Raw genomic sequence first — 18,743 nt, 5'->3', positions numbered from 1 at the left:
TGATCACAAAAGAATAAAATAATTTATTTATATGCGTCAAACAAATTAAATTTAGGCCAAAAGAAATTTATTAGGTTAAATTTCATCGATTACATTTGCTGATTAAATTTAATTTTCATTCAACAGATTTTTATTTATGACTAGAACATCAGATCAATTGTTAACGTGGCTAATCATGGAGCCCATTGCTCTGTAAGGAGGACCTCAAATTAGCTTTAAATGATGTGTTATTTACATATTTATTAAGTAGCTGATAAAAAAAAATATGTTAAATAAAAGTATAATATACCACTTATCCCAACAAATTTAATTGATAAAAATCGACCTAATAATCTTCAATCAGTCAAAATTTGATTATAACTCAAAAATCAATGGTAGAAACTCAAATAATGCAATCCAAACTAAATCTCTTGATTGCATAAGTAGGTTGGCTACATATGTAAGCCTCAACTTAGCTTTTCATATCCGTAATTCCCAAGCCAAATTTATAATAACATAACTTGTAGAAGATTTTAACGTTACAAAATTTCAAATAACACTAAAACACTTCATATTTCCCTCGGCAAATTTTTATATTTTAAAATTTGCAGTTTCAAATTTGATCTCATGTAATGGTTTGTACCCTCTATGCATTATGAGATCTGATAGTCAAGTCCCTGAAGAGATAATCAAACTAGTTCATTCATCCTCAATGTTACTATTAAACTTTCCTGTTGATTTAACAGCCCCTACAACATCATCTTTTGGCTCTTGTTGTACAACAAGCACAGAGAACCCAAAATCAGGGGTAGCTAACAAGTCCCCAAGAATCCCTAACTCTGGATACTCGCGCCATCCATCAAGAGAAAGTCCATATAAGGGCACACAAGTCGGATCATGGTGTCTTCCGACAACAACCAAATCAACAACACCGTTCATAGATAACAAAAGATTAGTAGTATCAGCACCATCGTTAACAACAACCTCTTTCAATTTCATTGTCGTGTCATTGTCATTAGGCGGAGGCTTAGGAGCCTTATAACTCGTTATCAATTCATAATTCAAAGCCTCTATAGCATCATCGCCTTCATCCTTAATAGAAGACTTCAACCATACAACAACAACCTTAACATGAGGATGAGTACCAAACAAACTAGTTAAGGCAAGGGCATCTTTATCATCTGGCCCTCCTAGAAAAATTATAGCTACTTGATAAGCATAAGAGTCCCCTAATCCTTGGAAAGGATTAGCTCTATCAAGCAAGATTCCAACCGAACATGGTGCTTTTTCTAGAACCATCTTATTAACTTCCCTTATTGATAGAGAACCATCTTCAACAATTTTCCCAACTTTAGTCCATTGTACATTCATATGGAATGGTAAGATGAGAAGGCTTACGTCTTTTTCGTACGCAAGGGCACATACATCATTGTGCATACCTTCAAGGGAAGCCAAGGCTATGTAGTGTTTTACGCGAGTGTAACCTTTAGATTCGCGTTCAAGGTTTAAGAACGCTTCAACTACTCGATTCAAATATGCGAGCTTTGGCCGAAAGATAGGCAGGGATTTTACTTGGTCTAATGGTGCCATGATCGGGACAGTGCAACGACCAAATAGTGGCATGAGTTGTAGGGCAATGACTGGAATTGGTCTTGTTCTTGTAGGGTTAAAGGCTTCAATAAGGCGCAATGTTCCTGGTAAATTCTCTTCCTTGTAAAGGCAAACTATTGTTTGAAATGTCCCATTGCTTGTTGACTCTGCCACACTTTGTCTAAAAACACTTGTGTATTGGCTCAATGGTTCATACAAACGTCTCACTAGTGGCATTAACCCTCCGGTAAGGATCAAAAAATGGAACATTGCTAATGTGTACTCCTCTATATCTAACAACTGCAATTCAATCACAACGATAATGAAAGACGTTAGTGTTAGCTAGATTAAACAAATTAAGTATATGAATATATGATAGTTAGAATATATAACATATCTTGGGGTCTCAACCAAAAACTTAAGTTGATGGTTGAGGTCTTAGGATATATGTTAAATACTCAAACACGTGTTAGAGTATACAACATATTCTAAAGCCTCAACCATCAGCTTAAATTTTTGGTTGAATTGGTTCCTTGACATGGTATCAAAAATCAGTGTGACAAAAAATCTCATATTAAAATCTCAACCACCCCTCATGTTAGGTGAAATATTCAACGCAGGTATGAGACAGGCATGTGTTGCATCCACACTTCTAGCCTAAAGGGCTCTCGTATGAGGATGTGTATTAAAATATATAACATTCTAAAGCCTCAACCATCAACTTTAACTTTTGATTAAGTTGGCTGATACCATGTCAAGGAACAAGCTCAACCAAAAACTTAACTCAATCGTTAAGGCCCCAAGACATGAAAATCATGAACTACATAAAAAACTATACTTACTTTTTGATCTCTCCACATCCCGAGTGAGACTATATCAAGCAACCCTTTGGAGCAAAGAATAAGAGCAAGAGCCATAGAATTCCACAAAGGAAACCCAAATAGACAAGCAGAAAATGTAGTTCCCACAAACTTTCCAACATAACCCAAAATCAAAATAAACTCAAATTGCAAAGACCTTTTAGTCAGAGAATACACATTAGTCTGCAACCCTTGCACAGCACAATACACAGGGAAAAACACAGCAGAAGTAATAGCATCCAATTTCTCTGAAAAAACAGATGACAATGGATATTCTGGTAATGATAACGCGAACAAGAAAACCGCAAACATTTCATCCAACACTTCTCCAAGCCCAGCAACAAACATAACTATCAAAAAGATAAACATAAAATGGGTGTTCTTCATAGTCCCTCCTTGTGGGGTATACCTTAAAACCATCATAACCAATGGTCTAAAAACCAAGAAAATTAAGGCATAATAACCCAAAATTATAGCTGAATTTCTGACATCTTTTCCCATACTAACTATTGGTGGTAAAATCACATATTTGGTAAAATTTGTTACCATAACTAAAAGATCAAGGAGCAAAGAAATGGTTGAAGCTAAACGACCGATATCAGAATTACTTATTCCGAGATCATTAAGGTTGTTACACGTAACCATGAAGAAGGATTGTGCATTAAGACACATTAAACTTATGATTCCATCTGACATTTGGTGTTCAACTTTGGAGAATTTGAATATTTTTGTTGTTAAAAATGCTGCAATACTGAATAGTAATGAGATTATACAACCAGAAAAGCCTATGGCTATGGATTTCTTTTCGAGTCTTCTTATGATTACAGTCATGTTTGTTTCTACTCCTAGCATGAATAGATGGAATATGAAGCCTATGAATGACATTGTTTTTAAGATGAATGTTACTGTTGGGGGTAGTAATGTGTGGTACTCGAATCCTCTGTTGGAAAATAGTATTCCCATTACGATAACACCACCCTGCATACAAAGGAAATGAGATCATGAGAACATATATATTAGCAATTAAAATTTATGTCTAAAAGAAAACCATCATCATCATCATACCCAATATCTCGCCCAAAAGCAAAGTGGAAGGTGACAGACAATCCATACCTGTATCATAAGAGTATTATTGATTTTGCTGCAAATTATATTACATGGTTAATTGTCACTTTTGACAATTGAGGTTTTTTCCGAGGATTTATATTAGATTTTTTCGAGTCAAAGGACTCTTTGGCCGCGTTCTTCTTTATAGATATGAATTGCCGTTTTTCTTTCCCTTGTACATTTCTCAAACTCATACAAAAATTTTCATTATAATTACCATTATTTATGAGAGCTTGATAATTTTTGATAATTTTTGACAAGTGGTTATTTGTTGATGGCTTTCTAATTGGGCATTATTATTTGTCGCCACCATTTTCATTTTATCGCCACCCCTCCTAATGAAATTACGAATTTACCCCTGAACTTTAAAAATTTACAAATATGTCATTGGAGTTAATAACTTTTCATTTTCATTTTTTTAATTTTTTTTTATTATTTTTATTTATATTATTATTGTTATTATAATTATTATTAATTTTGTTATTATTATTATTATTATTATTATTATTATTATTAAACCACAATAATAATAATAATAATAATAATAATAATAATAAAAATAATAATAATTATAATAACAATAATAATAAAAAAATTTTAAAAAACAAAAATAAAATTTAAAAAAAAAAAGACAGTCGCACAAAACATGCGACTGGTTTTTTTTTTTTTTTTTGAATTTCGACTTATAAAATTTCTTTTATTTAATTAATTCATTTTTTAAGTTATTATTATTATTATTATTATTATTATTATTATTATTATTATTGTGGTTGTTATTATTATTATTATTAAATTATTATTTTTGTTTTAATTATTATATTTAATTTATATTTTTAAATGTTATTATTATTATTATTATTATTATTATTATTATTATTATTATTATTATTATTATTATTATTATTATTATTATTATTGTGGTTTAATAATAATAATAATAATAATAATAATAATAATAATAATTATAATAACAATAATAATAAAAATTTAAAAAAAATAAAATAAAAATTTAAATGAGGTGTATATTTCTAAATGAGGTGGAATAGTTGTCCACGTAGGACGGTGTGGTCGGCTTGAAGTCATCAATCTTACTGGGGTCGTAAACAATATTACCGCCATATTCATTTGGGTTAATAACATTTAAAAATATAAATTAAATATAATAATTAAAACAAAAATAATAATTTAATAATAATAATAATAATAATAATAACAACCACAATAATAATAATTATTATTATAAGTCGAAATTAAAAAAAAAAAAATTAAAAAAAAAAAAAAAAAACCAGTCGCACAGAACGTGCGACTCGACCGTGCGACTGTTTTTTTTTTTTATTTTATTTTTATAAAATTTTTATTATTATTGTTATTATAATAATTATTATTTTTGTTATTATTATTATTATTATTATTATTATTATTATTATTATTATTATTATTATTATTATTATTATTATTATTATTGTGGTTTAATAATAATAATAATAATAATAATAACAAAAATAATAATAATTATTATAATAACAATAATAATATAAATAAAAATAATAAAAAAAATTAAAAAAAATGAAAATGAAAAGTTATTAACTCCAATGGCATATTTGTAAATTTTTAAAGTTCAGGGGCAAATTCGTAATTTCATTGGGAGAGGGTGTGGCGATAAAATGAAAAGGGTGGCGACAAATAAGAATCGGGTTCTAATTATTGGTTTCTTTGACCAGGTCAAAGTTTTGACTTTGAAGCTTATAGGATAAACAAGTTGTTTAGAGATAGTGATAAAATTAATTATTGGTTATTGGTTGTTAAAATTCAATAGAAAAGCATATCAGAATAATTTTTTCATTTTAAATTAAAAGTCAGTTTTTATCAATATTTTTTTTTGTTTTTTACCAAACAATAAAATCTTAATCAGAAGTCAAACTAGAAACATAAAACTTCAATAATAAAACACAATAAATCGTGCATGACTCCATAAAACCTCCTACCTAGATAAGATTTCAGTTGCAATCGATAAACATCGACGAAATTATTTTCGATCTATCTATCCTCAATAATAAAATACAAATTTAATCCTCTCTTGCAACAAGAAATCAATTCAACCATTTTAAAGATGCACACATAATATATATAGTGACATAACGTTACATTTCTATCATCATTATCAGCATCATATTCGGTGTATCCTGCTCCTAAGAAATTATGATCAGAATTTAGACCTTGAAAAAAGAAAAAAGGTAATATCTCGTATCTTGCTTATAGTAAATTATAAGTCTATGACATAACATTAGATTTACGTACAAATAAATTAAGAACTTACAATCATCTGGGACGTGAATGCCATACGAAGAGGTTTGAGCAAGAACCAAGTAACCCAAGTAACGCTCAAAATAATAGCAAGATTACATAATAGAATAGACGAATAAGAATGTCGAGGATATAAATGATTTTCCCAGAAACCTTTATATACTTTTTGAGTATTTATTTTCTCACATAAAATTTGTGTACCATTCCATGCACCTAAACTCCACCATTTTAATGCCTGCTCTGTTATCAGTGCCATTCCCATTGATTTTTCTTTTTTTTTTTTACCAATTCATGCATATATTTTCATGAAAATATTCAAGGATTTTTCTTTTTTTTTTCTTCAATTTTTTTTAAATTTTCTTTTCTTTTTGGGTGTAAGGGTTACGGAAAGGAAAATGTTTTACAACGCATTCCAGAGATGAAGTTCTAAACTTGGGGTAATACTTGCTGGTTATTATTATGAGATTTTTGTGTAATTAGAGCTGTCCAATTTGACTAAATAAATTAAATTGTATAGTGATGTTGCATATTTTGGGTGTTGATAATCTGGATAAATTGAAATTTATGTGGAAATCGCTGAATCACCTAAAATTGAAAAGAATTCCTAGCGTACACACCCTTCCACAATACCTCCTTACTTTTATAATTTAAAGTTATTCTACATGTTAAAAAAAACAAAAAAAGAAAAAAAAAAGTGATTGATAAAACTTTTTTTTATTCCATGTGGTGGTTATGTGTTTTTTTGCTTTTTCACAAATATTTTTATATCCACATGATGACCTTGAATTTTCAACTTTTTCATATAGTAGATAAAATGTTAAGTTTTTGGTTAAATTAAGCATATTTATTTTGACTGAATTTCGAAATATATAGTCATTTAGGGGTCATCACGACGTTTGTTTTTTGAAAAAAATTTCATTAGGTTGTGTTAAAATAGCATAAAATTTACAAAAAAAACTTTCCTTTTGTCTACCATCTAAAAGAATTGGAAGGTCAAAATTACCATGTGGATTTAAAAAAGAATTTATCTACCACATAAAAAAGCGAAAGTTCAGAATTACAACATGAAATTTTCTAAATTTTTTGTTGTCGTCCACGGCATAGAATCCGAATTGATTAAAATTGATTATGTTGATGTAATGACGATAAAACTCAACGTTATTTTTTAGCAAAAAGATTAATAAATTATCATTTATATGACACTCATTTGGATTGTACGGGTTAACATGCCAATAATGGCTATTGAAAAAATATGGGAGTAGCTTTCAAAACGTATTGTTTTGTCAAACTTATGTAGAATATCTTTAAGTGGAATAAAAGGTTTGGAGTTTGATTTTTATTGAACGTAGATATTTGTTGGGGGTTTCTTAAATGCGTCCGCATCTTCAGGGAAAAAAAAACCCTCAATTCGAATCTTGTCTTATATGGGATACTGAAAGTGTTCTTTATCTTACTCTCTTTTATGAAACAATTTTTATGTGTCCAAATGGCTACATATATATAGCGTTTGACCATCTTTTACACATGTAAGTAACTTCTAATTCAAAGAACTTTCGATAGAGGTTCTTAAATCTTAAATAATGGTATAATGGCTTAGAATACATACAAAAGCTAGTAGAAACATAACAAAATAATTAGATAATGTTCCATTGTCTTTGGTATGAGACAATGTTTATTCATATAAATAAAAACAGAACCAAATAAATAAACATTCATGCATAGAAAATGTATAAAATTAAAATAACAGACACAAACCTTGAAAAAGTACATAAAATATTAAACGAAGAAACATAGTAGTGCCTAAATCTTTTACAAAGCACAAGCTAAAATCACACTGGATAATAATTACTTAGATAAAGATGAAAACTTCCATTTCCATATTATACTTCTTATAGTATTCTGTCTCATTAAAAATGCAATATATTTTTTTATAAAGCTCTAATATTACACTTTGATTGTGACGGACAGAATACTATAAACTTAAACTATTTAGAATTATAAAGATGGCGATAAGCGCGATAAAATTTAATCATTTTTTCATGCGATGGCGCAGTTTCTTTTACAACGGTAAGATCACTAAGAGATGACATCCTTGAGAAGATCAATGGATATTCTTTTGCATCCATTAACTTTATATTGAAAGCTTCTTCAATGCCTTTGATGATGGTGGGCAAAGTACACATCAATATATCTAACATCCTCATTTCTTCACAACTTGAAGGTGGATCATATGGAAATATAGTATTCATACTTGCTTCTAGAATGTTTAATTTCATTTTTACTTCTTCAATGTTCATTTCTTCATCAATTTCCTCACTAGTTATCACTTTTCTGAGAGACATGTCAAGCTGTTCATATCCATATGTACAAAAATTAGGCCCATCTTTGATCTAATATATCAATAATGGGGATATACTATAAAGGAATTAGCATAGTGTAGCTTTCACTATAATATGCTTATAGTGAGATTTATTTAGCAAAATTTAATTTAAATGTTACTACTTTAATTTTCTAATAGTATATATAGTGGATTTAGTGACATTTATCAGACCCTTTAGCAGCATAATAAAAAAATCACACTAAAACTTTTCACGACATAGTAGTCTAGTGATATTTCTCATAGATACCACTATAGACTATAGTAACAATTATTGCACTAAAATTATAAATCAGTGGCATTTTTTTAATGCTACTAAATTCAATGTCGCAAAAAATTAGATTCGTAGTGTTTATAAGTATATATATGCAATGTTGTATGCAAATCTTATTCAAGATTAACAATTAAACTTGAATGCCCTGTTGAGATAGTTTATCTCGAATTCCTAGTTCTCATCGATGAATTAAAGATGATGTGCACACTTTATAAGTTATTGAAGCCATTTCTTCTATATGATTATGAGATGATATTTCCTTAACTTATGAAGTATGTACATTTAGCTCGTGTTCCTCGATTATATGCTACCATTGGCAATAAATCTAACTCAACTTAACATGCCCAAAGTCAATGGCAAGTCCTTAATATTATTGATTGGTTATTCAAAAAATCAAAAATAGGAATTTAAGTGAAAGAATGCAAAATCAATGCAACCAACGACAAGAACTATAACAATAACAACAATCAATAACAATAACATTAAAAATATTATCTTGAAAATAAAATAATATACCTGATTGATAATGAAATCAGCCCAAAATCTGACAATATATCTTGAGTAAGAATCAAGTGGCAAGAGTGGTTGGGAAACCTTCCAAGTGTCATCAATGTATTGTAGAATAACTAATGACTCTATAATTGGATTGTTATCATGAATTAGCAAAGGTACTTTCTTGTAAATTGGATTGTACCTAAGTAGAATTTGGCTCTTCTTTTTCAAGTTCTCTTCTACATATTCATAGTTGATGCCCTTAATTTTAAGGGCAATCTTTATCCATCTAGCGTAAGGGCTTGCCCACATCCCATGTAAGCTCACTGTCGTTTCCTCTCCCATGTTTTTTTCCTTCTTTGCAAGTTGACACTTCTATACTAATTTAAGATTCATAATTATTATGAAATTAATAAATTATTACAATTATAATAAAAATGATAAATATACGTGTAATTTCATAAGGACGAAGAATTTTTTTAAAAAAATATTTAAGAAAGTATAATTTTCTTAATTATGTAAGTTTTTTGTTGTGTAGCAATAGATGATTTATTAGGATGATTTTAAAACTCCTATAAATAGGAATGTTAGATTCAAAATAATATAAGTGTATTTCTAAATTTGAAAGAGCATATCTGAGATCAGTGAAAATTAGTGTAGACACCTGTGCAATTCATGATTTTTTAGTATTTATATATATAAGCATATGATATTAAAAAAATTAAGCAAGATATATTATGCAATAAAAATATTTAGTTTTCACTATGTAAAATTAACTATGTAATTTTAGAAATTATCTAACAATATATTATATTCTCTAATTTATTCAAGTTAATTATAAATAAATGTTAGTCAAAGATAATTTAATAGTAGGTATATTGGTCAATATCAAATATGATGTCATTTTTCTTTAGCCAATAAATAAGTTTTGTTTGGCAAACTTTCTTTAGTTGTGACACTTAAATTTTCCAAGCTTTTTAGTATATTGTATGATCTCCTGAGAGACATTTCTTTGAGAGATTTTTTTCAGGCTCAGCCCATTAAACCTTAGTGTTCACTTACTATATCCTTAATGTCTATTTATAATACCCTTAATGTCTACTTACAATATATTTAATCCCCACCGAAAAAGTACTTAAAATGCTTATTTACAATTTCTTAATGTCTACTGAGAAACTTAGTCTACTAGATAGCCTACTTACCATATCTCTAATACCTACTTACAATATACTTAATGCACACCGAATAAGTACTTAAGTACTTACAATATTCTAAATGCCTACTTATAATATTCTTAATGCCTACTGAAAAATTTACTCTATATTTTCTTGAATATGTGATATATGATTTTTCTTTAATGCTACTGAGAGAATTTAGGAAAATTTGGATTACTAGGACACTTTTAAACAACTTAACTTATTAAATAATAATAATAATAATAATAATAATAATAATAATAATAATAATAGAAAATCTATCAGATAATAATAATTTGGGAAATTATCAATGGTACCCTAAGTTTTTTTGATTATCAATGGTACCCTTGTATTATTGAGCGTTTTATAATCGTAACATTTTCTAATTTTTTCTGTCCAAAATCGTCCAAACCCGTTAACTTTTTTCTTTTTCTTTCATTCTTTTAATGTTTTAAATTGAAAAATAAAAGAAAAAGAAAAACAAGCTAACGGACTTGGAAGATTTTGAATGGAAAAAATTAGAAAAAAATTACGGTTGTAAAACGCTCAATAACACGAGGGTACCATTGATAATGAAAAAACTTAGGAATACCATTAATAAAGTACAAAAATTTAAGGGTAACATTGATAATTTCCCTAATGATTTTTATATTTGGGTTTACATCTTAACAACTTGATAGAAAAAAGTCTTAACAAATTTAATGGTCATATTTATTAAACTTCAATCAGGTTATTTTGTTCTTAAAATTCATTTTAATGCAATTTTCATTTTCCAAATTTTCTATTATTATGATTAAAGTTTTGATCAACATTAAAATGAATAATAAATTTTATAAAATCTTATAGTACTACAAATCATTCACATTACCATTATTTACTAATCAAACTCGAAAAAAACCATAAAAACCTACAAGTCATGAGTACCAAAAAATACTAACCTTAAAACGTAATTATGTAGTTAGCAGCGAATCCAGAAAAAATAAAGTGGAATTATCAAACTTACCACCGTTCGCTAGGAACAATGAAATATATTAGTATGAAAATAAAGCCAAAGAAGAATGAAATCAAACTGGAACAAAGAGAAGAATCATTTGCTCAAGTTCCAGCCAAGAAAAGAAATTAAAAATCAATCTCCATATATCAAATGTGATGGAGAGGAAAGGAACAAAAACAACTGACAATTGAATTTCATTTATAGGGACTATCAAAATGAAAACAAAATTATACACTTGCTGCTTTAAACATGAAACATGTGGGCTACCGTATCAATTGCTCATTTTTAAAATTGTACGTATGAAACCGTTTCGTAACATACATAACTCATTTTAAGATTGTAATTTTTACATTATTTTATTTTTTGGAGATTGTATATTATTATATTAAAATTATAAGTGATTATTTTAAAATTATAAATACATATTAAATCAATCAAATAAAAGTAGTATTATTATTGTAAGACCAATTTATTTGAAAATTTGTCTATCAGAAATCGAAAATTCACTTGGATTCACACTCTTCACAGTTTAAGTGAACATAATTTTATTGAACAAAAAATGGCATATAATTTAAAAGCCTAATATTTTAATATGTTATTGAGGGTCCTCAAATATGTGAAAAATATGTAATGATATCGCATAATGAAATTCTTTTTTTTCTATTTATTTAAGTTTTGAATTAATTTTGTCCTTCAGCGATCAAAACATAGAACCTCGATCTCGTCTGAATTGAAGACACTACCTTTGAAGAGACGTAGTTTAATTTTAGTGTACTTTATCCTGTGCACACCTTAAAACAATTTTAAAAAATCACACATTTTTAAGACATCTCTACACTGACGCTTAACTAAGGGATTCATCGCAAATGAGCTTACCTAATTCATATGGATAATACTATCATTCTTTTTTTTTTTTTTTCCTTTGTGTCCATCTCATGAAGTTGATATTAAAGGAGCATCTCCATTAAAGATTATTCAACATATCGTAATTGCATCCTCATAAGAATAAAATCCAATTAAAAAACTTCAGTGAACTAAATGCAGCCTAACAAAGATCTCTTCGTTTATGTTTTTTATAACTCAACTCTCAAGCAAGAGCATTAAGTAGCTAACAACTCTTCTATTTAAACAGCGATAAAAATGTAGATCATCCAATTATTTAAAAATATGTAATAACCACCATCTTATACTTTTGTTGATGGAGTATGATTAATTTTATGCTTTTAGGTGTATGTTTGGTATGTCTTTATTCAAATCAAGTAAGAAAAACAGATAAGAGAATCTGTTACTTTGCGTTTGTTAAAATAATTAGGTATCTATTTACGATCCGTTACTTTTGGTAGCTCATCATCATCATCCTACCCAGTGTATTTCGCTCATAGAAAAACTATGAACAGGATTTGGGGAGGGAAGGACGGCGGCAACTCATGTTGACTGGGTAAACAGAGTCGTCACGGAGATTATTTCCCAAGAAACTTAAATCATATCCCAAAACCTGGGCAAAGGAATCACCAGCTCTATTACGAAACCAACACAGCTAAATCTCAAACCAAATATCTAATCTAAACATAAAGTAACCATACAACTCACTACGAGTCCATTATAATCAACATAATCAGAACTAATATACATTAAACAAATTCCTAATACAAACTATAAGCTTCCATGGTCTCAGCTCAAAAGGACATCCTTAGCACTCTCATCAACATTGCTAACCCGATTATTCCCGACCGAATCCGATCTGTAATCAGCTAAAAGATGGAAACAACAAGGAATCAGATTAAACTGAGTGAGAAGCAACAATCCAAAACAATTAAACACAGCAATTCAAAACAATGGTTTAAAAGCAACATCAGTTTTCTAGATCTATGTGCGCACAGGGAGTCTAGTTGAGAGGAACATTCATAGCTCTAAAGCTATGTCTCTCTCGGGTGAAGCTAGTCAATATCTCAATGACAATTCGCTTCAAAAACAGGGAGTAGGGAACCATGTTCTTAACTCCGTCAATGACCAGCTCGCAAGCCCGATCCATTCACCATATCAATATCAGCATAATCATTCATAAAAAATTTATCACATTCATATAAATTTCACAAACTTTAAATAAACATTTTACAAATGGTAGCCTGGCCAGACCCCTTTTTAAGGGACTGTCACTACTCACCAATAACGCTTCAAGAAGCGAAGTCCGTTTCTCCACGATAATTAGAAAGGTTCCTCAATGATGTCGTCTCCTGGAGCATAACAAACATAACATCACAACAAAGCGTTCGATACTACAAACTAGGTTCATATAACTCATTGTATCTCCTCCTATGATCGCATCTTAGTTCCATCTTCTATTCTAATAATTCTAATTTCAAAGATTGTGCAAGTTCTAATTCTAACTCCAACATATATATAAAAAAAATATAACCTTGTTTAAGACTAGCTTATAACCTTGTAACGATCATACGTCTCCACAATTCCCTTTGTATTTCCAATTCAAACACTTCTAGTTCATTTAACTCAAACCAAGAAACTAAACAAGATTAACCAGCTATCCTAAAAGAAGAACACAACTAATTTATCCATTCAACTAATAACTTTCACACGAACCCTGATACTTTCGAGAATAACCAATCATATAAAATCAAAGGTTATATCCAACACTTACAATTACCCAACTATTAAATAAATGACTACAACAAAGAACTATCCACCACTAGCAAATTCACATGAATCAACTAACATCTAAGAACATCTAGTTTCCATAAACTTTCCACATTCAATATCCTATCGATATCCTAATCTTCGTAAATTCATACTAATTAATAATTCCACAATTAAGTTCTTATCACCACTTTGACATATATTTATCATTAACAACATTCAAATCCAAATCCTCACCACTACCTATACACCATCAAGATACTACGAATCCATTCCCACAAATTGTTTCACAAGTATCTGGTATTATATCTAAGAGCATCAATCTATTCAATTATTCACCATTATCATAACTTGTCACAACTCTTAGTTCCTAACAATAATTCAGCAGCTAAATATACATATCCAACAGCTAGTCTCAATCAACAAAACTCATCTAGTTAGGAATCTCGTAATGGTTTTAGGACACCTCTTACTAAAACAGGCATAACTCACTCATACGAAAACCAAATGAGACGATTTAAGTGGCTACGCGACCATAACTCAGAGCTCTACTATTCTTATTAAGACACTAAAACCCAGAAACAATTAAAATGATCCCAAAATAGCCAAAACAGAAGGTTCGTTATGGATTTTTAAGACAGCCTGCTAGTATTTCACTATTTTGAACATAACTCTCTCATATAAACTCATTTTGGAGCGATTCAAGTGCCCACGTGATCGCGACTCGAAGCTCTACAAATCTCATGAAGACACCAAAACCCCAAAACGACTCTAACTATTTCAAAAACAGCAACACAAATTCGGACAGAACAAAACGGAACCTCATTGTCGATCTTTATGACAGTCTACTAGTATTTTGGACATAACTTCCTCATACGAACTCATCTCGGGGTGATTCAAGTGTCCACACGACCGCGACTCAAAGTTCTACAAATCTCAAGAAGATATAAGAACCCAAAAATAATCAGAACCATCCCCAAAATAGCCAAAACACAAAGTTCAGTTTATGAACTGAAATTTCAGAATTCCAAATACTCAATTTGATACTAGAACTCAAATAACCCAAATAACCAATTCTAATCAACACTAAAAACAACTCAATTACTAATTAAACTCATATACTCTAATTAAATTCAAGTTGATGCTTAAATTTGATTTAAAAACCCCAAATCAATTTACAAAATTCTAACATTTAAATTTGAAAACAAAACAACAAAAGAGGGAAAAGTGGTTACCAACAATAAAGGGAGGAGGAGAAGTGGTTGCTGTTGGTGGTGGAACTCATGGCTGGGTTTGGTCGTGCCGCCGCCGTGGGTGACGGGAGTGGGACGTGAGAGAAGACGGAAGAGAGGGATTGATGAAGAAAGAAATGGGGAAGGGGTATGTCGGTTTAAATGAGATAAGAATGGGTTTATTTTTAGCTTTGACCCGCTAAATTCTATCAAAGTCGTCTCGTCGTAAGACAATCTTATATAAGACATGCTGTAAGGGTATAATAAACGATTTACGAAATAAGTAAAATTTCGTAATTGGTTGTATGAATAAGGATTGCATTTAGGAATTTATTTTTCAATACTTTATTTAAATTTATTTTTATAAAGATAAGATAGTAATCAATTAATAAAATATAATCAAAATACACTTTTATCGAAGTACTCTTTATACGAATTTTATACATTAAATAAAATATACCTCTTTCTTGAAAATGTTAACAAATCAAATACTTGAGTCAATATTATCAAAGTAATAATATTATTACTCGAATTAACTTACTTAATAACCCCAGTCAGCTTAATAAACTTATAATTAAACTTTATTAAATGTAGTCTATTTCAGAAGTCCCCTAACTCGAGAAAGATAAAGAGACGTAACTATATAGGAAAGATAAATTAAAAGCTTATAAATAAAATAAATAAGTAGAACCAACTACAAAATAAAAGAAAACAAAAAAACTAATAATAAAAAAATGAGAGAAGCAGGAGAGCAAGAACACCAAAAGGTAATCTAAGAGGACATTAGTAGTCTAAAACATGGATATGGTGCCTCCAACTACCCCTATCTCTAGTCAGGCCTTCAGAGAGGTTTAACTTATGCAAGTCAACTTTTATTTGCTCATCCCAAGTTCTCTTGGGTCTTCCTCGACTCCTCTTACCCTTTACTATAATGTTTTCTACCTTCCTCACAGGGGCGTCGAAAGTCTTCCTCTGCACATGTCCAAACCACCTCAATCTATTTTCGCGCATTTTCCCAGCATTAGAGCCTACCCCTAGTTTGTTCCTAAACTCTTGGTTCCTAATTTGATCCATCAATGTGTGCCCACACATCCATCTCAGCATACGCATTTCTGTGACTTCCATCTTATGTTCAAAAATCTTCTTTACAGGCCAATATTCGGTCCCATATAGTAGAGCAGGTCTGATTGTCGCCCGGTAGAATTATCCTTTAACTTGCTTGGGAATTTCCTATCACATAGCACTGCGATGGCTGCTCGCCACTTGAGCCAACCCGCATGTATACGATGATTTACATCTCCGTCAATCTCCCCATCCCTTTGAATGATCAATCCCAAATACTTGTACTTGGTCATACTTTTAACATCTGCTTCATCAATGGACACCTCTGGTTCACCTACCGGTAATGTCCCACTAAAGTCACAGTGCAAATACTCGATCTTCGTACGATTAATGCGCAACCTTTTACCTTCTAAAGCTTCCCTCCACTCATCCAATTTATTACTAACCTCCTCTCTAGTTTCTACTACCAACACTATGTCATCAGCGAATAACATGCATTATAGTACCGTCTCCCAAATAGATTTAGAAATCTCTTCCATAATAACAGTAAAAATAAAAGGGCTTAGAGTCGATCCCTAATGTAGTCCAACTTTGATAGGAAAAGGCTCTATTATCCCCACCAGTGTTTGAATGTTAGTCAAAACTCTGTCATACATATCCCGTACAGCCTCAATGTACACTGAAAAATACCTCTAGCCTTGAGGCTATCCCAAATGACACGTAGTGGTATGCTATCATACGCTTTCTCCAAGTCAATGAACACCATATGCAGATCCTTCTTTCGCTCCTTATTATTCTCCATCAGTCTCCTCAAAACATGAATTGCCTCGATGCTGACCTTCTTGGCATAAAATTGAATTGGTTCTCTCTAATCACTGTTTCCTGTCTAATTCTCCTCTCTATCACTCTTTCCCACAATTTCATTGTGTGGCTTAGAAGTTTGATACCTTTTGTAGTTCCCACATACTTGCGCATCGCTTTTGATTTTAAACAGAGGTATTAGTGTGCTATTCCTCCATTCTTCTGGCATCTTATGTGTCCTCAAAATAATATTAAAGAGGTTAGTCAACCAACGAATGCCTTCTTCTCCTAAACCCTTCCACAACTCAATCGAGATGTTATCTGACCTAACTGCCATTGTTTTCCCCATCTTTTTAAGAGCTTCTCCTACTTCTTCTGTGGTAATATCACTTGTTGACCCATATTCCAATGGTCTGTGGTCGTAAGAAATTTGATTATCCACCTCCCTTGGCCCCCTAGACTCATTGAGTAGCTAACAGAAATACTGGAGCCATCTGGTTTTGATGTCCTCTTGTCTCAGAAGAACTCTTCCTTCCTCATCCTTGATGTATTTCACTGCCTCTAAGTCTTGCCGCTGCCTAGGCCTAGTTCTTGCCAACTTAAAAATCTACTTCTCCCCCTCTTTGGCATCAAGCTTCGATACAAGTCCTCATAACCACGGTTTTTCGCCTCCGTTACCGCTTTCTTTGCCGCCCGCTTTGCTTCTTTATAGCTCACTCTCTTTTCTATCATATCCTCCTCTTCCGTGAATGCCATAAGTTCCTTAAATCTCTTGTTTTTATCATTTATCTTATTTTCCACCTCATCGTTCCACCACCACGACTTTTTGAACACTTTTGGTTTACTTGACAACACCCACAAGGTCTCTTTTGCCACTTTTCTAATGGTTTTGGCCATGTTCACCCACATTTCATTCGCATCCTCTAACTGACTTGGAAAGCCCAAAAAACTTATCATGCTTGACATGGTTGTGACCATATCCCCTTTGAGTCTCCCCCATATGATCTTTCCCCTGGACTCGACTTTCTTCTCTACGATTATCTTCCTCATCCTGAAAACCAGTACTAAAAGCCTGTGTTGGGTGGGCATCTCTGTACCCAACACCACCTTACAATCCAAGCATGAGGCCCGATCTCCCTTGCACACAAAGAAATAGTCAACTTAGGTTACATGGCCGCCACTCTTATATGTGATCAAATGCTCATCTTTCTTTCTAAAGATCGAGTTTGCTATAACCAATTCTTTAGCTAGCGCAAACTCTAGCAAATTCTCCCCACTCTCATTCCTTGCCTCCAAACCAAACCCTCCATGTACCAAGTTATAGTTGCCTGCATCTCTGCCTATATGTCCGTTAAAGTCTCCTCCTAAGAAAACTTTCTCATCTTCCGAGATAGTTCTCATGAGGTCTTCTAGGTTATCCTAGAATTCACACTTCACCTGCTCATCGAGCCCAACTTGGGGCCCGTACGCACTGACAATGTATATGATCTCTTCCCCCGCTACTATCCTAACTAGCATAATCCTGTCATTATACCTCCTTACTTCAACCAATTGTTTTAGGATATCATTAGGCACTAGTATGCCAACTCCGTTACGTTCAAACCTGCATACACAACTTATATCCCTTTTATACCTTTTGCTTTCTGCCCCTTCCACCTAGTCTCTTGAACACATACATATCACAACTTATATCCCTTTGTACCTTTTAATTTTGATAACTGATTCTACTAATTTGTTTTCACTCTCAAAGATCAGGTAGCTCGGTGTTTCTTTACTCTAAATGCACGTATTTTTGTCACTTAATTTGAAGCAAATAAGAAGGT

General features: G+C 31.2%; 2 protein-coding genes and 1 long non-coding RNA gene across 6 annotated transcripts; all 3 read right to left on the bottom strand.

Annotated features, from left to right (window-relative positions):
- Positions 1 to 346: 346 nt before the first annotated feature.
- On the bottom strand, positions 347 to 6,145 carry LOC130797542 (cation/H(+) antiporter 14-like). The gene is made up of 3 exons (XM_057660148.1): positions 5,854 to 6,145; positions 2,412 to 3,407; positions 347 to 1,869 (listed from the first exon to the last, which is right to left on the bottom strand). Exons 1-3 carry the CDS (start codon positions 6,100 to 6,102, stop codon positions 679 to 681), a joined length of 2,436 nt encoding a protein of 811 aa, XP_057516131.1. The 5' UTR covers positions 6,103 to 6,145; the 3' UTR covers positions 347 to 678.
- Positions 6,146 to 7,555: 1,410 nt separating this feature from the next.
- Positions 7,556 to 11,376, bottom strand: LOC130797541 (glutathione S-transferase U9-like). Of its 4 annotated transcripts, none has more exons than XM_057660144.1 (3): positions 11,118 to 11,376; positions 9,008 to 9,363; positions 7,556 to 8,188 (listed from the first exon to the last, which is right to left on the bottom strand). In XM_057660144.1, the coding sequence occupies exons 2-3, from the start codon at positions 9,326 to 9,328 to the stop codon at positions 7,826 to 7,828; spliced, it is 684 nt and encodes a 227-aa protein (XP_057516127.1). In that variant the 5' UTR covers positions 9,329 to 9,363; positions 11,118 to 11,376; the 3' UTR covers positions 7,556 to 7,825. The 4 variants fall into 4 exon arrangements, with proteins under 4 accessions (XP_057516127.1, XP_057516128.1, XP_057516130.1 ...); XM_057660145.1 differs by having other exon boundaries at positions 9,008 to 9,358; XM_057660147.1 differs by having other exon boundaries at positions 11,183 to 11,376.
- A 1,341-nt stretch (positions 11,377 to 12,717) lies between these two features.
- On the bottom strand, positions 12,718 to 15,192 carry LOC130797540 (uncharacterized). Its single transcript, XR_009038890.1, has 3 exons — positions 15,061 to 15,192; positions 13,338 to 13,407; positions 12,718 to 12,924 (listed from the first exon to the last, which is right to left on the bottom strand). It is a non-coding gene; the product is annotated as an uncharacterized LOC130797540 (long non-coding RNA).
- Positions 15,193 to 18,743: the final 3,551 nt, after the last annotated feature.

This window comes from Amaranthus tricolor, chromosome 13 (genome assembly GCF_026212465.1).
Source record: "Amaranthus tricolor cultivar Red isolate AtriRed21 chromosome 13, ASM2621246v1, whole genome shotgun sequence".
In the NCBI taxonomy this organism is placed as follows: Eukaryota; Viridiplantae; Streptophyta; class Magnoliopsida; order Caryophyllales; family Amaranthaceae; genus Amaranthus; species Amaranthus tricolor.
This window is presented reverse-complemented; position numbering and strand designations above follow the sequence as displayed.